Source organism: Artibeus jamaicensis, unplaced genomic scaffold (genome assembly GCF_021234435.1).
Source record: "Artibeus jamaicensis isolate MK-2021 breed Jamaican fruit bat unplaced genomic scaffold, CSHL_Jam_final contig_391, whole genome shotgun sequence".
In the NCBI taxonomy this organism is placed as follows: Eukaryota; Metazoa; Chordata; class Mammalia; order Chiroptera; family Phyllostomidae; genus Artibeus; species Artibeus jamaicensis.
In genome coordinates, this window is record NW_026521814.1 from 24226308 (window position 1) to 24251125 (window position 24818).

The window sequence follows — 24818 nt, forward strand, 5'->3', positions numbered from 1 at the left end:
GTCTGCTACAATTATTATTACAATTCCCAGCCAAGAGGCCCTCAACTCCCCGCTCCTCCCCCTGGAGCGAGGCCTGCACTGTTTCCCCGGCAGGCGGGTCTCAGCCCGGAGCCGGGTTGGGTGGGGTGGGGACCTCGCGGTCTGGTTTCCCCTCCGTAGAAGGCATCCCCAGCAGGGCTGGGTCCTGCGGTCTCCGGGGGCCGCTAGGGCGGGCGCGAGGCCGGGAGGAGCGGCCGCCGACGCACCCGCCGCAGGAGGCGGAGCGCTGCACCTGGCGGCGGGTCCTCGGAGCTCGGCCCTGAAACGGGTCCAGCCGGTAGCGAGAGGCGGAGGCCTGGCGGGAGGAGGAGAACAGCCAGGAGCAAAGTCGCGCGGGTGCGTGCGACAGCTCGCCGCTCGCGACCGCCCCACCCGGCCCGCATCCCTCGCCGCGCCCCGCCCGCCGCAGCCCCCAGGGAGCCAGAGATGGTGCACACCACCCGCACCGCCGCCACCCGGGCGCCCCTCGTTGCCGCCCCGCGCCGGGGTGAGATGGCACCGCGAGCCCCGCGCAGCTGAGCGCCACCGTCGCTCGCAGCAGGTGAGTCCGGGCCCAGCGCGCGCGGAGGAACGCGCTCCGCGCTAGCAGCCCGACAGCCCCACCCCGGCCTCCCCCGGCGGGGACCAGCTGGGCTGCTGGACCGGGGGCCCCCCCACTCAGTGCGGCGCGCACACCTGCTTTCGGGGGAGGGGGGCGTTAGAGGAGGGGCCCGGAGGCAGGCCGCATGCGGGTGTCTCCGTTTCCCGTCCCACTGGCCCGCCGCGCCCTCCCTCCCCCCGGCTCCTGCGTCTGTTGTCATCTTTGCTGGGTGCCGGGGGAGATACCGCCCGCACCCCCTGCGCCCTGGGCGCGGGCAGCACTTCCGCAAACGTAACTGGAGTCGGGAAAACAAAGGCGCTGCTCGCGGGAGCAGTCGCGGGGCTCCCAAAGCTGCAGGGGAGGGGGCTGGGTAGGTGGGGACTGAGGGTTGGGCCCCAGTGACCTGGCCCGTCTTGGTCCAGGCCCACTCGCGCCCTTGCGGTAAACATCCCCGGGAGAAAGGAGGAGGCAAGACTCACCAGACAGCCCCAGTGACAAGGACGTGAACACTTGTCAAGAGGAAATTGACAGCGTCTGCTTCCTCAGGTGAATAAATACGAAAAAAATATCTCTTTCCGTCGAATACAATCATCCTAGAAGAAATCCCCCACCTCATGCTTCTTCAGCTTGGTGTAACCTGTCCTTAGAGACCTTTTGGGATAGTAATGGGGGTTACCAGTCTTTCTGGGTCCCATTTATTCCCTAAACATCCTTTTGTAAATTTAAGTAGGATGGCGAGACAGTCCAAATGCAACTTTCTCCCTCATTTATCCTATCCCCACCTGAACAGACAGGTGGGTTAACTACCCTAAGGCTGGTACACGGCGCATTTTGACCCTCCCACACACATTGGCAACTGCAAGCATTTCCTTTCGTCCAAAAATATTTAATGAACACCTTACTCAGCTACTGGAACAGATAAAACCTTGCCGATTAGTCGGAGGAAAGAACACAAAATTAAAGAGTTGAGGTTCTTACCCCAGCTGCTGTCTAAGTAGTTGTCTGTCACATGTGCCCGAGCCTCAGTTATGTCTCTGTAAAAGAAGATGGTTGGATAGCACAGTGACCAAATTTTCCCCAAACTGTCCTAGAAGTTTAGGATTTTGTGGAAATCTAAAACCTCAATCTACTCTAAATCTTTGGTATGGATGAATAAAAACGGTGGGTGGATGGACAGTTGACCAACCGCATGTGATGAAAACAGATGTGTATTTGGTAGATCCATGGTGTCTGCAGAGAACCCCTTTCCCAAGACATGGCCGCTAGCCAGCTAACGGGGTATATGCATCATTGATGGCCTTGTTAAGTAAAAGGAGAGGAGAGGAAGCCTCATCATTAAGAAGGTTGGCTTTTGACACCTTAAGCTGTTGGTTGTCCTCAGACATGGAAGGTATTTTCAGGTATTTAGTGGTAGTCAGATGGTGTACCACAAATTGTAAGTAAAATTTGGGATTGCATAGCAAGTGGAAGGCTGGGACATTGCTAATGAGCCCAGTGCAAGACACTCTGGGGGAGTAGAAGGAGAGAGGATCATATTTCAGTAATTCATTAAAGCTACTAAGCATGTTCACAGTAATTAATTTTAAGGCACTTTATGTATCTATACAAACAAGGTAAATATAAAAACATGAAGGCAAACTAAAACAAAAGTAAACAAAATAGAAAGGTTTGTAGGTATAGGGTAGTGAATTATCACCTATCATATATTGTTTTTGGATTATTAACATTAATAAAGCACTTTTGGGGCACTTACTATGTTCAAGACACCATCTTAAACACTTACCTTCTAAATATCTATGAGTCTTTTCACAGGCTGTTGATGTTGAAAAGGAAGCCTAGAAGGTAGGAATGGTTAAGGAACTTAAATGAAACACACCGTCAGTAAGAGGTGGAGTTTCATAGGACCCCTTGTTTCTGGCTCCAAAGCCCAGGAAATTTCCACATGGTGTCCCTCCCTATTTAGGACTCATTAAGCTTCACCACCTTCGGCACCCTCTGCTTCTTATCTTGGAAAGTTAATCTCATTTCAGCATACTTATATATTAATGCATGTATGTGTTTACCCATTTGTTATCACCATTTTTAGGTAGAAAGTGAGTGTAAAAACTAATATAATCAAAGATATATTTAATTTTAGGCTGACATGATTTATTGTTTTGCTTGTTTTCATATGCAGTGAATCTTGGTTTAGCAATCTCATTATAGGGGAAAGAAGAAATGCAATACTATAAACGTGCCTGTGAGCTGCTTTGGTATATTGTCTTGAGAAAAATCAAGATACAGTAAGTGAAAAAAGGAAATTGCAGAAGAGCTGTGTAGTGTGCACATACTGAAACCTGCATTCGGCCATACATGCACCTCACTGTCCCCAGGCTGTTGACTGGCTACCTGAAGGAAATGGGAAGAGACGAAGAGGGTGCTTTCACTTTTTACCTTATAAAATGATGTTAGGGCTTTTAAAAAATGCAACAAGCATGTATTATTTTATTATATAAACTAAAAAGAAACAAAAAAAGTAGAGTCACTTCATGTAAATCCAAAATAAGAAAAAAATGGAATGTGCCTAAATTCTGTAATGTTAGGAAAGTGAAATGAGACTTGGAAGATCAAAGAGCAAGGTGGTCTTCTAAGGATCGGAGGTGTTGGAACACAGGGTGAAGAGTCTCAGATGACTGACTTTTTACCTTTTCCAACAGTATCTGTAGCTTGATCTACACCACCTCCATTTCCCCTCCTCAGTACAAATGCTTTGATGCACACGTGAATTTATCTGCTAGTGTGGGGCAGTAAGAATTTCTTCTGGTCTTGCTCACTGGTGCAGGCTGTCTACGGACACATGGTTGTTCTTCAGGTAGGAAGAGGAGAGGTCAGTTTACCTGCTGTGTCATTTCATGAAATGATGGCATTCGTATGACTTCCGGTGTAATTATCTTTAATATTTAGTAACTAGTAACATAATGTCAGGAGCAGCAAGTTATCAATTTTATTTGCTGTGCATATATAGTTATGATATACAATCCCACGGTTCTGCTCAATTTTATGTAATATTAACAAAAGTCATTGCTTAGAATCCTCAAAAATTAATACATTTCCCTGCTCAGACATAGAAATCCAGAGGCAAATATATTCATACCTTTCAGAAGCAAGAAAATACTCTTCTTGATGTTTTGTACATGAAGGGAATCTGAATAAGATTCATTTATTTTACTTTTTTAAAAATCTTCACCCAAGGATATGTTTGATATTTGTTTCTTTCGAGAGAGAAACATTGAAATGAGAGAGGAACTGTAGTCAGTTGCCTCCATACATGCCCAGACTGGGGATTGAACCCACAACCTAGGTATGTACTCTGACTGGAATCAAACCCACAGCCTTCTGGTGTGTAGGACAGTGCTCCAAACAAATGACAGCCACCCGGTCAGGGCCAGGTTAGTTTATTTTAAATATGATAAACAATCCTGAGGAAGCGGGACTGTAAAGTCATTTTGCAGGAGGGCTATTCTGACAGTTTTAGGTGTTATTCAACATTTTATTTAAGGTTCTGATTATGTTTAGGGCAGAAGGAAATCTCAGCCTTTTGATTTAAGAAGGTCTGTTGCTCAATAGCTTCTCTTTAAACCTTGAAATCAAAGGCACAATCCTTCCCTCTTACTAAGCCAGTTTAAGTAAAACTTTTTTCTTCAAAGCAAAACAAATGTGGCATTTCCCAGGGCACAGCATTTTGGATTCCTGGAAAAGGCAAACATACATCTGATGTGAATTATGTGTGTGACAATGAAAACACCCTAATGGCTCCATTAAGAACATTCCATTTGGGTGTAATTCCTCAGTGGTTAATTAACATTAGCTGTCTGTGACCATTTACTATATTTTACTAGCATTTTGGAGGATGAAAAGGGCCTGTGTCAGCCTGGTTTGTTGTCCCAAATCCTGAATGACGTGTTACTACCACTGAGCCCTGCTTTCGGATTTCAGTAACATTTGCTTTGTAGCTGTTTTTTGCTTTCCATATTTAGAAGATAGTTATTCACTGCTTTGTAATATGGCATTGTCTAAATTGAGTTGGTTGGCCAGGCAGCTTTTGGAAACTAGCAGAGTCACTTGCTAAGACAAGGATTTATTGGTGCGGAGCCCAAAACAGAAAACCAAACCAAAACAAGTAAGAAAACAAATGTAAGACACCTAAACACTGAGCCTATGTTAATATATGTCTGCTATGGGTATTACAACGTTGGTTGTTAATTTGTGGTTCCAAATAGCACACAAGCACATGTGTTCTCCACTTCAGCACCCACAAAAACTACCTCCAGTTGTACTTTAAGTATCCTCCACCTGCAAATGTGGCTGAGTTATGGACGTGCAGGTAATTGTGTTGAAGGGATGCTAAGATTTGGAAATGTGAATGAGAGCTCCTCTGTGTTACCTGGTGACCAGGTATGCTTTTGCATTTTAGGATATGTGGGGTGGAATGAAAAATAAGGGGGCAGTCTAGGCTCTTAGAAAAGCCATATTCCAGAGGTATGAAATGGGATTGAGTCAAGGATGGCGAGACACCTTTTGCAACATTTATTCTGGTGTGCACTTGAGAAACGGAGACATTCAGGGAACATTCTGCAAGTAGAAAACAGGAAAGTCCGACTTGGAAAGACTGTGAGGAAACGTTTTGATCTGAGAACAAGAGTGGGACTAAGAGGTGAGAGGGAGACAGACAGCATGAGTCAGCAGTGGCCAGTGGGAGCTTTGGTGTGGCTTTACAGAGCATAAAAGGAGAACTAGAAAGAGGAACTGATGTTGCCTCAACAAGCCTGATTTGTGGGTTAACTGTGCCAAGGGAAAGTGAGTGAGGAGGCTGGGCTGGTGGTTAGCTCCCCGTTTGGTTATCTGGAGAGACCTCCATGGCACAGCCAGGTGCGACGAAGAGCACAGAGGTGGCCAGGAGAGCCCAGGACTCCCGGAGGAACTCTGAGCCCCAGAACAGTGGAGGAGTAGGTCCTTAGGAGGTTTGTGAAGCCACTGCTCATAGCTGCTCTGGAAACTTTTCGGGACTATGTTAAAGTGAAATATCCTTGGGCCCAAGATAAGCAAGGCCTCTCTCAACAGAGCAAAGGCCAAAGCCCACACATTAAACACATAAAGCAGGACCATACAAAGGGGCATGAACAGTGTCTCTGACTTTTTAAGACATGTACTGGTCTTATCCAGCATAGGCAAGCTTGGCAGCTATCACGGAGTGCCTTCTTAATTCTGTTTCAAAATAATACCTGTGGAGCCAGTCTCTCATGTACAAATGGAACCCAAACTCACCTTTATGAAGGAGTTTGAATAAAAGACTATTGTTAAACTTTCACAATGGCAAAGATGACACAAAGTTTAATTTTCTTTCCTATATAATGAGACTCCCTGTATTTTGAAGGTATAATCTTGTTAAAGAATGTCTCAAAGACCTTGTAACGGGTTCCTTCAGTTACAGGATAAGCAGATCTCAATTTAGCAACTCCTCAATACTTTTCAGGAACTTCGGATCCAGGGTGCCCCCACTGTCACTCCAATGCCTGGTATTCACAACAGTGCTTTGCAGCAAGTTGATGTTTCTCTCTCACATTGATGTCTATCTCTCTGCTCCCCTCCCCCTTCCATTCCTCTCTCTAAAAGCAGTGAAAAAAGGTCCTCATATGAGGATTAAAAAAGATGAAAAAATGCTTTTTAAAATACAGGCACACCTCAGAGATATTGCTGGTTCAGTTCTAGACCTCCACAGTGAAGTGAGTATCACAATAAGGCAAGTCTGTCTTTCTTTTTTTTGCTGGTGGAGGGTCTCGACTTCAATTTATAAAACAAACAAATGAAGAAAAAAACAAAAACAGAGGGATGCCTGCTGTATGTATTTTCAAAGTAATAACATGTTCATTGGGAAAAAATCCAGTAAAGTATAAGAAAAACATTAAAGTAACTCCTCTAATTTTACTTCTCAGAGATAACCCCTAGTAACATTTTGGTATTATTTTCTTCAAGTCTTTTTCTAAAATGCATTTAGTATGAAGTATATAGACTTACAAATGTAAACTCTTGTAATACATAGAAGTTTGTATCCTGCTTCTCTTTCACTTAATGTGATGCATAGAGCATGAAAATCCCTCCATATTCTGTTAATTCTCTTAAATTAAGTTCTTTTAAATTCTATTAATTAAGTTCTATTCTCCTATACCATGGATATAAGGTTCTATTTTTCTCTCATTTGGATATAACATAATTTAACTCTTCCAATTACTCACTGCTTACTTTGTTTCATTTATGAAAATTACTGAAATAACATCATTACACTTAAATCTTTGTCTTCTAAAAATTTTATACTTCCGTTCTCAGGTAATCAAAGTGCCTGTCAATCTTCATCCTAACAGCATTGAATATTTTCATTTTCAAAAGTATTAGTATGGCATTTATTTTAAATCTTTTGTCTTTCATGAGCTATGTAATGAATATTTTTTCTTAAAGAAATTGATAGCACTTGGTAACTCTCAACTTCTTAGAGTTCTAAGAAGCATATGAAATAAAACAATTTTAGATTATGTATACTGGAATGTGCTTAGAATATAAATTATTGTTTTAAACTACAGTGTATTTAGGGGATATAAATAAAAATAATGGATGGTAACTACAGATCTATAGAAAAACATATTTTAAACCTTGAGGTCTATATTTTGTTGTAAACTAAACTCTTAAAAGATGTGTCTGAGAAAGAAGCATCTTTAAACTTCTGTTTTAAATGGCTTGTATTATTGATAGATTGTACTTTATTTAAACCTCTTAACTTCCTCTGGGTCTAATAGTATCAGAATAGCCAAGTAACAATACCAATGTTTATTAAACAAGCATTATCAAACACTTACAAATATAGTATTATGTCACATGTATAATATATGTATTAGTGCCATAACTTAATGTTATATTACTAATACCTGGAGTTGTGTTTTTACTTCTCATTATAATTTTAATTTTTCCACTGTCTACTTTTCCTGTGTTCCTAGTGCTTTTAGATCTTTAGATTAGTCCTACACTAAGTGTATTTCCCTAAGTCCTATTCTGAAAAGATCTGAAAAAATTGTGTATGTGTGTCTATGTGTATGAAACAGAGATTCCATAACTAGAGTTAAAAATAAACCAAAAAACATTTCAAAGACTTTATTTAGTTATTTTTAGAGAGGGGGAAGGGCAGGAGAGAGAGAGGGAGAGAAACATCAATCAGTTGCCTCTACTGTACATCCCAACTGGGGACTGGGCCAGCAACCCAGGCATGTGCCCCGACCAGGAATCCACTTGGAGATCTTTCTCTTTGCCAGACGATGCCCAACCCACTGGGCTACACTGGTCAGGGCCCAAAAAATAGCTGAATAGAATTGGAATGTTTTTCTTTCTTTCTTTTTTTTTACTGAAATACATTCTATATAAATTGCTTCCAAAACATAAGAAGCAATAATTTTTTGAGGAAAATCTTTCTGTAAAACCTTTGGCCCTTGCTGGGGCTGACCAGGTTTCATCCGCCCTCTTTCTCTTCTCCTCTCACTCTGTACCTCTTCTGTTTGGAAACACAGTTTCAATGTTGATCGATTTCCCAGGCTCCCTCAGAAAAATAGTTGCACTTGTAGGGTCCCCCATCAGAGAAAATGCATAAAGATGGAAAGCGCGTAAGAAGTGCATTAACGTTCATTAGAGAAGTAAATGTATGGTGGTAGCATCAGTATATGAAAGTGAGTAGCATACATATGTGTTATATATATGGTTTTCAAAGACTCTCACAGGTTGCAACCGTTGCCCGGGAGGAAGCAGGTGGCTGGTGATGCCACGCCCACTGCCCTTGGCTCTTGGCTGGAGGGAAGTGAGTAGGGAAGCTCTGGGTAGGCTGGTCTTGGAGATGTGTTACTGGCACCCCAGACTGAAAAGTAAAAAGGATTTCCTTTTAAAAGGAAATGAACCTTTAGGTTCTTCTAGTACTCTTGGTTCAGTAATCTGGGTACTACCACTATTTATAATGTTCTCTCAATGGGGATATGGTTTCTAAGCTTCAGCAATTGAAGTACAGTGAATGCTGAAAACTCAGCCTGTTTTATCAGTTTGGTTATCCTGAACAATTTCATTGCTCTGTCTGGCTATTACTGCTTATTGTTTAGAGAGAGATGACTACAGATTGGTTCTGTTTTTACAAAGCTTCTAATCTCTTTAAATTCCTACATTGTTTCCCTTCTTGACAAATGAATGCAGAGTATCACCAGTAGCATATTATATTAATTTCTCTTCATATTTAGAACATCTACTGGATATTTTTTGTTGGAGAAACAAGATATAATTATTTAAAAAGCATTTTTTTCATGTCGTAATATGAACTGTTATTTGTTCCTCGCACTGAGCTTGTTTTAAGCCAGGAAATTGATTTGAGAGGTAGAAGGGAATGAGGTTCTGGGGCCTACCTCAGGTTTACATCATAATCTACTGGCACCATATTTAATCAGAAGCACAAAACTAATAAATAGGAATCTACTTCCATCATGGTTGATAAGGTCTAAGGACCTAAATTACAAAATTTTTTATTGATACCTAATTTCACAAAGTGAAAGCAAAAATCTCTTGGCTTTTATTACTGAAGCCATGTTTAGGGTTAAAGGTTATTCTTCCCTTCCCTTTAAAAGATTAAAATAATTTGTTCCTTTTACCCTTGTAGGAGCTTAAATGGAAATATGTTAGAGAAGATTTCAGCTCCTTTTACTCACTTCTTTTGTACTACAAATAAAATGTTCCTAAAGGGGATTGTATTTCAAAGAAATAGTTATTTCTTGTCTGGAGATAATTACCATTCCAGCCCATAATCCAGCAGTGTGTTTTCTAGTGAGCCCAGTGCCCCCGCCCCTTATGAGGCTGTGGACATGGAAATGGATATGGATATAAATTCACGACCATTGATGGACAAAATTCTAGCCTAGTCCACAGTGGTGCCAGAGAATTCTAGAACACTAATTGGGAAGAATGCTTTAGAATACTTACAAAATAAGGCCCAGGATTTTAATGAAATAATCAAAACCAAGTCAAAACCACAGCCACAACCAATAACAAATGTTCATATGTTAGCAGATTTCTTAGAAAAATGCTTTTATCCATTATTTCTTTTTAGCTCATGGAACCCCTCTGTGAGTTAGTTGACTTGTACTTGTGTTTTTATCCCCATTTTACAAAAAAGAGGCTAAAAGAGGCACTGACTTGTCAAAGCCAAGAGAGCAACTGCACCTTCTCTCTATACTTCTTAAAGTTAATCTTTGGCCACATTAAACTTCAGTAAAACCTTATATGTATATTGTCATCAGGTGCTTGCCAGAAATAACAAATATTTATTGAGAGCTTACATTCTAAGTACTAGGTTCGTCCTTGGAGGAGTTTATAATCTACTTGAGCAGACAGGAAATATATATACAAAGAGCAGTAAAATTACCCATAAATCCTTAACAGCACTCTCCAGAAGTAGAGGGCAGGGTGAGGAAAATATTGCAAGTTTATTCTATTGCTAGGTGTTCTAAAGACTGCATTAGATACTGGAGGGGTGGGCTGGAGTGGGAGTAAAAAACAGAAAACTGTACTTGAAGAACAATTAAGTAAATTTTTAAAAAGATTGCATTAGATATAATCAGTAAATTACTATCTAAATTTTTATCACAGGATATTAGTATTTACAGTTAGTGTTCAAATAAGAGGTCAAATACTAGGAAATCCTTAGTAGGGGATGCAGTAGTAGCAAAACCCTGCCAATCTGTCTTCCACACTGATGTTATAATGAGCTTTGTAAAATACAAGTATGATCATTTTACTTTCCTGTTTAATTCTCTTCAGTGGCTCCGCATCAGGCTCAAAATAAATAATACCTATGAGTTCTTATCTATATCAGGCACTGTACTAAGTAAGAGGTCAACATGCATTATGCTTTTTCATCCTCACAGCTACCCTAATGGAAAAGTATTATGGTCCTCATTTTGTAGATGAAGACCTGGAGAAGTGAACAGTTTTTCCGAGGCCTGGTCACGGAGCTGGTCAGTCACAGATCCAGGATCCCAGTCTCTGCCAGCCTCTCCTCCCCTACTCAGTAACCTCTTAGTGATGTGCAGAAGGCCCTTCTCGATCAGGCCCTCCTGGGGCTGACTCTTACTCACCCTTTAAGACTCCCTTAAGGCCCCATCCCAGAGACTCCTGTGTTACCTGGGCTGCTCCGTTTTAACACGTAGTGTAGTATGTATGTTGTGGTGTGTTGACCTCTGTCTCTCTCTCCCTCACCACTGGACTTGATAGTAGGGACTACATCTTCACCATTGGAATTATTGATCACCATGGATGCATCCCATCCAATGGTTGATGCTAAATTTATATTTGTTGGAGTAAAAAGCAATGAGTGTCTTTGGGAAGATAGTATTTTATCTTCCCTTCTATCATCCCTCAGCTTGATATATGGGGATCTCTGTAATGTGTTGCTGTCTGCTAACCTCAAATGCCCTTTGGCACCACTATTAACCTTCGAAGGATCTCCTCCTGTCTGTTCTTTCCCCTATCTGGGAATAGTTTTCCCATCATCTTTGAGACAAATCTTACACATCTGTCAAAGTTCAAGTTAAGTCCCTCATACTTATGATAACTCCTCTCTGAAGTTTAGGCTTTCCACTTGGAACTCCAGAAGCACCCCATTACTGTGCTTCAGTAATGTTTTTTTTAATTAATTATGCAGTGCTGTGTGGCTTCTCTTCTGTTATTCTTCTGACTTGCATGTAAAGCTTGTGTTTTGGACTCATCTTGTGACTATAAAGCAAGTCCTTGGGGCCCAGGACCAAGACTGAGTTTCTGGCATCCCTGTTTAGTAGCTGCTCAGTGCATGGAGAGGCAGTATCTGCTAGGAGCATAATATATTCAGGTTTAAGGGTCTTTTTTCTTCAAAAGATGTCTCCCTCTCCATACTCATGTAGTTGTCTGAACTCCATATATATTTGAATAGTTTTAATTTATACTTAATAAAGCTATCAATTTTAACAAGAGTGATTTCATCACCTCTCATCAATAATTCAGAAATACCTGCTATTTGAATGACTAAGTGTAGGTACTGGTAAAATGTTTACCCAGGTTTTAGAAGTCTGTGTTATAGTTTTACAGTAATGGTGTTGATTACTACCATTAGAGAGTACTAGGTTCAGCTTTTCTAAAAAACAAAAGCCCCCCCTATCCAATTAGGATTAATTGCACACCTACAATAGAGATTTCCCAGAGAGCTTCGTAAGTGTAATTCTTGTATAATTTGAAATGCCATTTCTCTTCCTTAAAAAATTTCTATTTTAAAACTCAAGTTTAAAACAAAGTGTTAGCTTCTGGGTTCATGTTGGTGGAGTACTTAATAAACAGAACTTTGATTTGTAAACAGATTAAATACTTCATCCAGCATATAAATATTTTTACTGCTTTTTATATGTGTTCTGTCAGTCCTTATGGAAAATTAAATTTAGTCTAAGTCAGCCAGTACATGCCCTATTTTGGTACATATTTTAATTTTATTAAAATACAAAGGTTTTTTTGATTTATTTCTTTTTGCCCTGGTGCTATGATTAAACAGATGCCTAGAATCACCCTTCATTTTGTTTCTATGTTTATAATATGATAATTTCAGTTCCTTTTCATGAAAATTAAATATGACCCAAAAAATGAAGTCTAAACATTAATGTTCTGAATTGAAACTGAAAGATTTGTTCATATTTTTAGATTTGGAATTCATATTAAAGTAACTGAAAATGACATTCATATAAAAAATATTGAATGTTATATTACAGGAAAATTTCTTTAACTATTTTGTATTTGTTGATACTTCAGGAACTACTTAACAGGTGGACTCACATAACAAGAGAAACCTTACATAACCTTATGGTAATCAAAAATCATTTGAGCCCTGGCTGGTGTGGCTCAGTTGATTGGAGTGTCATCCTGTAATAGAAGGGTTGCTGGTTTGATTCCTGGTCAGTGCAAATACCTGGGTTGTGGGTTCAATCCTTAGTCCAGGTGTGTACAATCCGGTCCACGTGGTTGCAATGCCCAGTCTGGTGCATGTGGGAGGCAACCAATCAATGCTCCTCTCTCCACTGATGTTCTGTCTCTCTCTTCCTCCTTCTCTAAAAGCGAAGAAGAAATGTCCTTGGTGAGGATAAAAATATAATAAATAAGTAAGTAAGTAAGTAAATACATAAATAAATAATTTCAATAAGACGGAGAAGAAATAATGGTTTGGAGGAAATTTACCCATCGAGGCTCAAATCAACATTAATAATATATTTTGTAGCTTTGAATTAGCATTTGGACATTAGCATTTGAATCATCATCACTAGACAATTCAGGGACTTATGCCCTTTTAAGAAGACTTTGTCTCCTTCTCTGACCTACTTGATAAAGTCTCTGTTGATTTATGGAGGATAATTAATTACAGGCCACCTGATTAGAATTCCTGCAGTCAGAATTCATTCTGTACAATTCTGAAAACCATTTGTAGTCTGTGATAGAAGGGTCCTACTAGCGCCTTTTAATTATCTTTTACAAAGACAAAACTTAAATAATTGCTTCTTTTTTTATTTTGGATTTTTAAATATCAGCATGCATGTAAAAAGATTTTTTTTAAATGAAAAAAAAAACATTCTATGCCTTTCCTCCTCATTTCCCCTCCCAGAGGCAACTACTTCTCTGCCATTTAGGCAATTATTTTAATATTCACCTGTATGTTTTAAAATTGCTTATATTTTTTTAAGAAAGAACGTTTCTTTTTTAAAAAAATTTATTTACTTATTTTTCAAGTACAGTTTTCTATTTCTCCCATCCCAGTCCACCCCGCCCCGTGCTCCCCACCTCCCTCCCATTTCCACCCCCCTTAGTTCTCGTCCCAGTGTCCTTCATACTTGTTCCTCCAAATCCCTCCCCTTTTTTCCCCTTAAATTCCCTTCCCTCTCCCCTCTGGTCACTGTCCCCTTGTTCTCTATTTCAGTGTCTTTGTTTTTATTCTGCTTGCTTGTTTGTTTTGTTGTTTAGCTTCCTGTTAAAGGTGAGATCATATGGTATTTGTCTTTCAACACCTGGCCTATTTCACTCAGCATAATGCTTTCCAGTTCCATCCATGTTGTTGCAAAGGGTAGTAGCTCCTTCTTTCTCTCTGCTGCATAAAATTCCATTGTGTATATGTACCATAATTTTTTGATCCATTCATTTACTGATGGGCACCTAGGTTGCAAAATGCTTATATTCTTAAGTCTTGATTTTAAAATGTAGACATTATCTATTGTCTTCCCATTATGAAAGGCATGAAATTAACTTTTTCCTGCCCCAACTCTATGCCTATTCAACCATCTCATTTCTCTATCTTTCCAATGTGATTGGTTTTTTTTTTTTTCGGACTCCGTATTGTCGATTTTCTGTGTGGTTTGGTTGTGTTTATTGTTGTTAAAAATAGTTGTTCTTAGATTTGGTTGTGCACGGAAGCAAGGTGTTTCCACCTATGCCTCCATCTTGGCAGAAGTCCTCTTTCCAATGTGATTGTATGATAATTTTTGTTAGTTCAGTACTCATTATTTACATCAATGACTATGTAATCATAGTTGAGACTGTAGTAGACTATGATTACTTTTTTCCTGTGCAACTTCTTGTTTTCTTGTAGTGTTTTGTTTAATTAACTTTCTCAGTATTTTTCACTAATGCATCTCTAAACTCTTCACCAATTGTCTAAATTTCTTCTTTGGACGTTCCTACATGTTGGTATCCTGCCAGTGTCATTTTGCTGAGAGTCTCTGGGAGCCTTCAGACCCGCCCCAGCTGGGCTAGTTGCCCCTTGTGTCTGCTGTACAGCTGGCATCCCGGGACCTCCCGTCACCACTGTGCCCATATTCCCTTTGCCTTGTTCCCATGTTAGATCTTTTATTTCCTATATCCCATGTCTTACTCTCTCGGTTTATTCTTGTATTTGGTGGAGCACAACCTGAGAAAGGCTATAGGAGAGGTAAATTTTTTTTTGAGAAATTGCATATGTAAAATGGCCTTATTCCACCATAAACTTGAATGATTATTTAGCTGGGTATAGCTTCCAGTGTTATTGCTGAGAAATCTGAAGCCATTCTGGTTCCCGATCCTTAATTTGTGAGGTCATCGGTTTGTCTCAGTGTTCTGAAGTTCTGATGACATGCATTGCTTTGGGTCATTTCTGTCCATTGTGTTGGGGACGTGGTGGATCATTTCAGGCAGACAACTCATCTCTTTCAGTTCTGCAAAATTTTCTTAAATTAAAAAAAATTTCTTGTCCTGGCTGGTATTGCCCAGTGGATTGAGCATGTGCCTGTGGGCCAAGGGGTCACCAGTTCAATCCCCATTCCGGGCACATGCCTGGGTTGTGGGCCAGGTCCCCAGTACGGGTTGTGTGAGAGGCAGCCACACACTGAAGTTTCTCTCCCTGTTTCTCTTCTCTGTTTCTCTTCCCTTTCCCCTCTCTCTAAAAAATAAATAAGTAAAATCTTTTTTAAAAATTTCTTTCTTTTAATTTTTTTCTTCTTAGAGTTCCAATATTTTAGATACTTAACTTTCTAGGTGATCCTATAGTTATCTCATCTTTTCTCTCATATTTTCATCTGTTCTTTTTTCTTCTTCATATTCAGAGTTCTTAATATCCTTTTTTGTTAAAGAATAATATAGTTCAGTGACTTTTTACAAAGTAAACACATCATATAATAAAACCCTTTACTGTGTTTATTGTTCCAATTCATGATCATGATATGTCTCTCCATTTGTTTAGACCTTTGATTTCTTTCGTCAGCATGTTAGTTTTCAGCATACAGTCCTGTACATTTTGTTAATTTATAACAAATTATTTTAGCAATTGTAAGTGGTATTATATTTTAAATTTTTGTGTCCACATGTTCATGTAGAAACACAATTGATTCTTTTGTATGTTTACCTTGTATCCTGTGAATTTGTTGAACTCACTGACTTTAGATTTTGGAGATTTCTTGGGATTTCCTACGTAGACAGTCATTTCCAATAAGGACAGTTTTTATCTTCTTTTGGATCTGCATGACTTGTGTCTTCTTCTTTCCTCATAGCACTAACTAGGACTTCCAGTACTGTGTTGCAGAAAAGTGGTGAGAACAGGTAGTCTTGCCTTCTTCCTTATACAGAGAAAAAACATTCAGTACATAGTCTTTTACCATTAAGTGTAATGTTATTTGCAGACTTTTGTAGGTGATTTTCATCAAGGTTATGTTCCCCTCTCTTCCTGTCTGTCTGACACTTTTCATGAATGAGGGTTTAATTTTGTCAAATTCTGTTTAGCCATCGGTTGATCTTATTTTTTTCTCTTCTGCATTTTAATATGGTGGATTACATTCATTTTCAAATATTGCAAATTGGAATACATCCAACTTGGTCACAGTGTACAATTCTTTTTACATATTACTAAATATTCTTTCTAATATTTTGCTAGGGATTTTTGAATCTATATTTATAAGGGGTATTGTTCTGTAGTTTTCTGGTCATTAGGCTGTCTTTTTTTCTGATATAGGATTCTGAGGGTTAACCAGTTCTGCCCCTTCTTTCTGGTGTCCATGGTTTCCTTGTTTAAAAATATATTTTATTGATTATGCTATTAGAATTATCACAGTTTGTTCCCCTTTGTCTCTCTCCACCTAGCACTTCTCATTCCCTCCAGCAATCCCCCCTAACCTCTGCTTAGTTCATATCTGTGGGACATGCATATAAGTTCTTTGGCTTCTCCCTTCCCTATGCTGTTTTCCCCCTTCATATTCTGTAACTACTAGTTTGTACTTTTTAATCCCTACACCTTTTCCTTCATTCTCCCCCTTCTCCCTTCCAACTGGTAACCATCTGAATGATCTTCATATCTATGATTCTGTTTTATTCCTGCTGGTTTGCTTAGTTTGGTTTTTATATTCTATCGCTGATAATTGTGAAAATATTACCTTTCAGTGTTCATAGTTTTGATCTTTGTTTTCTTAAATAAGTGCTTTTGACATTTCATATAATAATCGCTTGATGATGATGAACTCCCTTAGCTTTACCTTGTCTGGGAAGCACTTTATCTGCCCTTCGATTCTAAATGATAGCTTTGCTGGATAAAGTAATCTACGTTGTAGGTCTTTGCTTTTCATCACTTTGAATATTTCTTGCCAGTTCCTTCTAGCCTGCAAAGCTTCTTTTGAGAAATCAGCCAATAGTCTTATGGGAAGTCCTTTGTATGTAACTCTCTGCTTTTCTCTTGCTGCTTTTAAGATTCTCTCCTTATCTTTAACCATTGGCATTTTAATTATGATGTGTCTTGGTGTGGGCCTTTTGCATCCAACTTGTTGGGATTATCTGTGCTTCCTGAATTTGTATGTCTATTTCCCTCACCAAATTAGGGATGTTTCCTTTCATTATTTTTTTAAACATATTTTCAGTTTCTTGCTCTTTCTCTTCTCTGTATGGCACACCTTTGATCTGAATCTTGGTGTGTTTGAAGTTGTCCCAGAGGTTCCTTACCCTATTCTGTTTTTTGGATTCTTTTTTCTTTTTGTTATTCTGATTGAAAGTTTTTTCTTCCTTATGTTCCAAATCATTGCTTTAATTCTCAGCTTCATCCACTTCACTGTTGATTATCTGTGTATTTTTCTTTATTTCACTTAGTTGTAAACTTCATTTCTGATAGGTTCATTTTTATGCTGTTAAAGTACCCACTGAGTTCCTTGAGCATCCTAATAACCAGTGTTTTGAACTCTGCATCTGATAGATTGCTTATCTCCATTTCATTTAGTCCTTTTTCTGGAGTTTTGTTCTGTTCTTTCATTTGGGCCATATTTCTTTGTCTCCTTATTTTGGCAGCCTCCCTGTGTTTATTTCTATGTAATAGGTAGAGCTGCTGCTTTGATGCCCTGTCTTAGTAGTGTGGCCTAATATAGAAAAGCCACTGTTAATTGCTTGAGTGGGCCTGTAAGTTGGCTGGGGCAGAGGCTTAAGTAATTGCCAGGGCAGAGCAACTGGGGAAACCAAGTTGATGGAATCTAAGATATGGTGCCACTCCTGTGGCACTGTGTCAGGGAGGGCTCAGAAAAGGAACAATGGTCACTGCCTGGCCTCTAGAGTCTTGTCCTGGAGGAAGCTATCTTCAGCACTTGCCCCGATGCCAGATACTTCAGTTCTTCCCCGTATGACTGGTGCCCTTCAAGCTCCTGCCCCAGTGCTAGACCACCAAGGGAGTGAGTCTGAGTAAATCCTAAACCCACTGCAGGCCCTTTAAGAGATGCTTGAGAAGCCTGCAGTTTCTTCTACCACCCAAATCCTAGTTTTTACAGCCAGAAGTTATGAGGATTTATTTTCCTGGCACTGGAATCCTGGGCTGCTTGGTCTTGTTTAGGGGTGGGATCCCTTGCTCCTGAGATATCCCTCCCAACTTTTATCCACCACACATGGGTGTGGGACCAGCTTGTTCTGTGTCTCTGCCCATCCTACCAGTCTGAATGAATGTAACTTCTCTAATTCCTTGGTTGTTGGACTTCCATACAGCTCAATAAGCAGACGGTTCTGAGTGATACTTGTTTTGTAATTTGGTTGTAATTTTTGGTGTGGTTGTGTGAGGAGGCAAGCCGTGTTTACATACGTCTCCATGTTGACTGAAGTCTGTGGAGTCCATGGTTTCTGATAAGCAGTTGTGATTGCTGGAATTGTTTTACCCCTGTTGGTATGGTGAGTTTGAAGTTCCTGTTTCAGTGCTTTCAGGATTTCTTCATGGTCTTCGATTTTCATCTTTCTAAACCACCGTCCATAAAAACACATCTGGAGAAATGTATGTAACATGAGTACCCGAAGGCCACTTCCTTACCAGGATGTCCTTGTCGTGGCTGTAGCGACCAGGGCCTGCTGCAAATGTGAAATTGGCTCCCTGTTTCTCATTGCATTGTGGTTGTAGTTAAGAGCTTTCTGTATTTTTCTAGAAATGGAATGGTTTTAGCTGCCTTTATTTTCTAAAAATTCTAGACTTCATAGTTCAGTGGATATGTTTGAAGAGTAAAACCAAGAAACTATAAATACTATTTGTTTTCAGTTTTCTACATTGGGTTTAGACATAGTCCCTACATTTGGACATTTTCTGTAGGAATCAGTGAAAAGACTGAGAATGAACCTGAGCTATAAACCTGCCATTGGAAGATATACTCAGGCAGTGGTCACAAAGAATATTTGCTATTCTGAAAGCTTTCTTTTAAAAAAATCAGTATTATATGATACTGATTTTTGATAAACGATGAGAATTCAATCCCACAATTATCACTGTTTAGCTGTAGTTTCAAACTCCTCTGTTTCCTGCAAGGTGAAGCTTTACGTTTCAATGTGATCAATTTCATTACTAAGCCATCTTGTAAATTTTACTTTACAGGTCAATAATCAAAATTTTGAAGGTCACACTTTCTGATGGTGGTGACAAGCCATGGCGACAGATGATAAAGTTGCCATCTTAACTGAGGATGAGGAGGAGCAGAAGAGAAAATATGTGCTTGCTGATCCTTTTAATGGGATTTCCAGGGAACCAGAACCACCTTCAAATGAAACACCCTCCTCCACAGAAACAGCTGCTATTCCTGAGGAGGAAATAGACTGGATAGAGAAACACTGTGTTAAGATAAACAATGATCTTCTCATTTCCAAGGTCTTCTACTTTTTCTTTTATTCTGCATATGGCTCTCTGTACCCACTTTTGCCTGTATATTATAAACAGCTGGGAATGTCACCAAGCCAGAGTGGATTGCTAGTAGGTATTCGATACTTCATTGAATTCTGCAGTGCCCCCTTTTGGGGTGTAGTTGCCGATCGCTTTAAAAAAGGCAAAATTGTTCTCCTCTTCTCTCTTTTGTGTTGGGTTTTATTCAACCTGGGCATCGGATTTGTCAAACCTGCCACCTTGAGATGTGTACCAAAGATTCCCCCAACAGCTCACCCCACCAATTCAAGTCACCTGGTAACCATTCTGCCAACGAATTCTTCCATTATCACATCACCAAGAATGCGAGAGAAAAGAAACCTGCTTCTTCCCAACGGGCCACTGATGTTTGAAGCAGAGCTCAATATCACCGAAACAACCCCGGACAAGACAAGTGCACCCACTGTGGAGCCTCAGACAGATGAAATTACAGACCATATTAAGGACCTGACCTTGAACCCAAGCACTGGAACCCCTGCCCCCCCAGGAAATGTAACCAGGGAGACAACCACTGCTGTTGTTGCTACCACCAAATCTTTACCTTCTGACCAAGTCACACTTGTTTATGATCAACAAGAAGTAGAAGCTATATTCTTGGTGATCTTGGTAGTTGTCATAATAGGAGAATTTTTCAGTGCCTCTTCTGTCACCATTGTGGACACAGTAACACTCCAGTACCTGGGGAAACACAGAGACCGCTATGGACTACAGCGCATGTGGGGCTCCCTGGGCTGGGGCCTGGCAATGCTGTCTGTGGGCATTGGGATTGACTACACCCACATAGAAGTGCTTGTTGATGGGAAGGGGTGTAAGCCCCCCGAGTACCGGAACTACCAGATTGTCTTTATTGTCTTCGGAGTTCTCATGACCATGGCCTTGATTGTCGCTACTCAGTTCCGATTCCGCTACAACCACTTCAAAAATAATGAAAACAAAGGAAAAGAGGTGGAAATCCCTCATGTGGAGAGGAACAGCCCCACAGAGTCCTCTGAGGAGACACCAACCACGACAGGCCACTCACAGACCTTTAGCTTCTGGGACTTAATCAGACTGCTCTGCAGTGTGCAGTATGGCTCGGTCTTGTTCGTGGCATGGTTTATGGGTTTTGGATATGGCTTTGTGTTCACTTTCCTCTACTGGCATTTGGAGGATCTGAATGGGACCACAACCCTTTTTGGAGTGTGTTCAGTCCTGAGTCATGTGTCTGAGCTGACGGCTTACTTTTTCAGTCACAAGCTTATTGAATTGATTGGCCACATCAGGTAAGAACCTTACTATATCTGCCCCATAGCAACTGGACCTTGTCTTTTCGTAGTTTTATAGCTCCTTTGAATACATTTATGGATTTTATAATTTGTGTGTTGTAATTTATAACTGGGGTGTGAATGGGGCTTTCTATTGCTTTCTCTTTAAAAAAAAAAAAAAAGGAAGAAAGTAATGAACCTAATTGGATTATCTAAAACAAACAGGCTGCTTCCTGGTGGTATGCTAAGAGACTCTTACAGTAAATGTGTCCAGGTCCAGGAGCAATAGTTTAGTGAGCTGTGTTATTCCTGGACCTTGAAGGAAGGGTCTGCCCATCTCCTGCACCTGTGAAGGAGGTTTAAGAGGATAAAGAGGATTATGTTTTTTAGCCTTCAGTTATTCTCAGCCACTTAATGACACAGATGGACTCTGAATGTATTGTGTACAGAGATGTCTGTTATATTAAATAAGGAGACCCCCATAATCCCTAATTCATGGTATTACATGGATGAGAATTCTTATATCCTTTTTTCCTGATTATGACATTAGTTTCTGCATTTTATCTCCCATGAAGGTATGGGGCATTTGAAAATCCTCCTTGGATCTCAAATTTTCCATGTAATCCTTTTAGTCAAAAAATTGAAATGCCTAGTGTTTCTTCTGTATAATGTTTCTCACCATTAATCTTGCCTGAGGCTGATGGAGCCTTGCACTTTGTGTCTTTTACTTTGCTTTGGCTCTACAATGAAGAGCCGCTACACTTAAAAGCATTTGTACATCACAGAAAAGTATGGTGTGTCTGTTCCTCAAACTGGAACTTTGCTGTAATGAAAACAGCAGCTTGGTGTGCCTGTGTCTACCTGGTAGTCTCTCTGCCTGCTGTTTCTGTGACAGACAGGAAAGGAGAAACAGACACTGACAAGATTTGAGAAACATGTACTTTTTTTCTTTTAATTTCCCCTTAACTAACTGAAGAAATGTTTTCTAATGTAAAGTTTCAACATAGAATCACTTTTTCCCACAAACACCTGTAAATGTTTTTTTTCTCGTTTGGTTTGGTTTTGCTTTAGGAGGCCATGCCCTGCTCTTTCCCCTTCCTGAAATCTCTGAACCCCTTGTTGTCACTAAACAAAGTCAGGCACTGTGGACAGTTCCCAGATCCACAGAGTCCCCAAGTCACATTCAGTGGGAACGGTCTGAAAAGAGTTTTATTATATCAAGGGCTTGGAATGTGCTTTAACCTTGTCCAGGTCATGGTTACATTCTCTGAGCCATGTGGATTGACCAAGGTGCACTGGACACTTCTCTTTGGATTGGGTGTGTGGGTGTAATCTCAGTGCAGCTACTGAAATCAGCCATTTATTTCCAGAAGGGTACCCAGTTAGGTCTTCCCAGTGAGAGGAGTTCCCAGATGTCATTATTTAATTAGTTAACAGAATGAATTGAATATTGACTGAGGGCAGAATATGTGTATAGCAGGGGTGTCAAACTCATTTTCACTGGGGCCTACATCAGCCTGGCGGTTGCCTTCAAAGGGGCCGAATGTGATTTCAGCTCCTTAACAGTTAAGGAGTAGTAACATTTACACAGTCCTAAAATTATTTCAGCCCTTTGAAAGCAACTGCAAAGCTGATGTGGTCCCCAGTGAAAATGAGTTTGACACCCCTGGTGTATAGGTTCTGTTTTCAAAGAAATTGTTAGGTTCTTCTCACACAGTAAAAGAAATTTCTTTTCTGTCTTTGTCTTTTGTCTGAGGTTTATATATACAGGATCAAATCTAGTAGGTTTACTACTTATTTTGGTAATTACATGAGCTTACCCTTGTGTTTTTCTTTCCTAAGCATTATTAGTTGTTACTCATCACTTAAAACCTATGGCTCACTTGACCTTAATTTTTTTGGTTTTATGTCCAATAAGCATCTTCCTTTTCTTAGTTATGTGATGGAAGAAGGCTCTTGTGGTCACATTGTTGCTCCCAAGAGCCTACTGGGATTCCATCAGTTTGTGATCATTACCTCTTTTGGATTTTAATTCTGTCCAGTAAAGCACATTATCTTAACTCTTTTAAAAAGGTTCTGAGAGCTGTAGTGAGACTATGCCCACATATTCAGGTAGAATGAATATGGGTTTGTCTTTCTGGAGTGAGAATTTTGGGAACCCAGTCAGATGGTGGTGGTTGAGATTTGGGGGTCTGAAAATGTCGTGGTAATATCATACCTTAATAATAGATGAAGGGAAATTATCTTTCTATAAATTCATAGTCTTTATGTTTTCCTTGTTGGATCATAAACTGAGATCTCTCTGTGGCACTTACATGCACATATATGCTTTTCCAGTGTTGAGTGTGTCATTTGGAGTTTGCTTAGGGGGGTGGTCAGCACTACCATAAAAATTATTAATATCCTAATGTAGTCAGAAGTGGATTTTCCACAAATTCTTTATAAAGATTCATAATAAAGAAAAGTTCATACCAGAAAATAAATTTTTTAAAATAGCATGACCAATTTTGATCCATTTTGTATTTTAACACCTCCTACAGTTTAGGCCCAGATTTTCAGGGAATAAACTGTAAGTCTATATACACACACACACACACACAGTAAATTATTTCTGAATTTGACCTTGGATTTTTGCCCTCTGGGAAGCAGCTTTGTCAGGCAAATAGGAAAATGCTTAGTATCTCCACTAAAAAAAAAAGGTAAATTTCTTTTGATTTGAAGATACAAGACTCTGGAATTTATAGCAAGTATTTTTCTAGGCTAATTTTTGTAAAGATGATAACTAGACTTATTTAACTAGAATTATAAATGTATCTTAAGGGTATATTCAGTATCTTGTTGAATGTTTCCAACAGTCATGAATATGGCTGTGATAAAAATACATTGCTATTAATCATTTGTAAATTTGTAAACCATTACTATCCAATATTAGGCCACTAACTATGTTATTTTATTTTAAATTTATTTACATGTTAAGGGACACACGAAAATCTACTCAGTAACCATTATTAGCGATTAATTACTACTTAATAGTAGCTAAGTACCCAAATGAGCCAGCCAGTCCACTTGGAAAGGGAGGAGGCACTTGATGCAGAGACCCAGAGGAGGAACAAACAGGCTTTCCTGGTGGGGCCCTGCAGGAAGACCCAGGACAGATAGCAAGATGCTAGGCTACCAGCTGAGGACTGGTATGAATGGTTCTTCACTGGAGGAACAGCGATCAGCAATATAAAAACAAGGACACTGCAACCGGGGAGATCAGGGAAGGCTGCCCAGAGAAAGCTGCAGTTGAGCTGCCCCTGGAGGATCTAGAGAGGATCTTGTTTATATTTTCTTTTTCTTATTTTCTTATTCCCTCCCTAGTTTCTATCCACCTCTTTGTGCCATTTTTGACCTTGGATTTTCAGGCTCTCAGATCCTCTCCTCACCCTGCATGGCTGGGTGCTGATTTCCAAAGCTACTTCTCCCTCCCAGGACCTGGTCTCCTTGGCTTCTGTCAGGGTCCAGCTTGTGCAGCGCTGCTGTATCAATTGACTCACCAGGAGAGCTTTAAAAACTGCGAACAACCCAGACCAGTTACCTCTGACTCTCTATGGCATGCCCAGGCATTCATACTTCTTAAAGGTCCTCAGTTAATTCTAATGTGCAGCCAAGGTTGATGACCACTGAGCTAGGGGTTCATACAGATGGAGGATTAGAGTGGGGAGGAAACTAGCTCATGCGGTGTCTTCTGTGAGTTTAGGAGAATGTTCCCTCTGGTCCTTTCAGGTGGTTCCTTCCCTGGCCTCTGGTAGTTTCCACACATGCATGTGTTGATCATTCCTCAGCTGAAGACTCCAGCGGAATCCTCTGCAGCTCTCTCTGTGTAGTTCTTTCAACTCCTGAACTCTGCCCTTCGCCCTAGACTCTCAGCCCTGTCTCCTCAAATCAGGAGTCTCTGTGCCCTGTCAGTCGATGTCTCTGATAGCTGCCGCATCTCACTATGGCTCTACCCGCAGAGGGTGACCCTGAGTTCTGGTTGGAAGGCCTTCCCCCTTCATCCTTCCAACCTAGACGTTGGAGGCTGCTGTGGTTCTCTCACCATACACGGGCTTCTCAGCTCTTTTTATCACCTATCTAACCAAGTCCTTGAATTAAGCCAGATTGCTGCCTGGTTCTTTTATTAGATCCCAACTCA

The 24818-nt window shown here is 40.3% G+C and overlaps 1 protein-coding gene across 3 annotated transcripts in view; it reads left to right on the forward strand.

Annotated features, from left to right (window-relative positions):
• The first annotated feature begins 311 nt into the window (after positions 1 to 311).
• MFSD6 (major facilitator superfamily domain containing 6) overlaps positions 312 to 24818 on the forward strand; it is a 64040-nt gene continuing 39533 nt past the window's right edge. The window contains exons 1-3 of one of the 3 annotated variants that reach the window (XM_037162942.2): positions 312 to 580; positions 1042 to 1165; positions 19077 to 20659. In XM_037162942.2, coding sequence (XP_037018837.2) covers positions 19128 to 20659 — 1532 coding nt within the window. In that variant the 5' untranslated portion in view covers positions 312 to 580; positions 1042 to 1165; positions 19077 to 19127. The remainder of the gene's footprint in view (positions 581 to 1041; positions 1166 to 19076; positions 20660 to 24818) is intronic. The other 2 variants (XM_053665058.1, XM_053665059.1) reach the window with 2 other exon arrangements.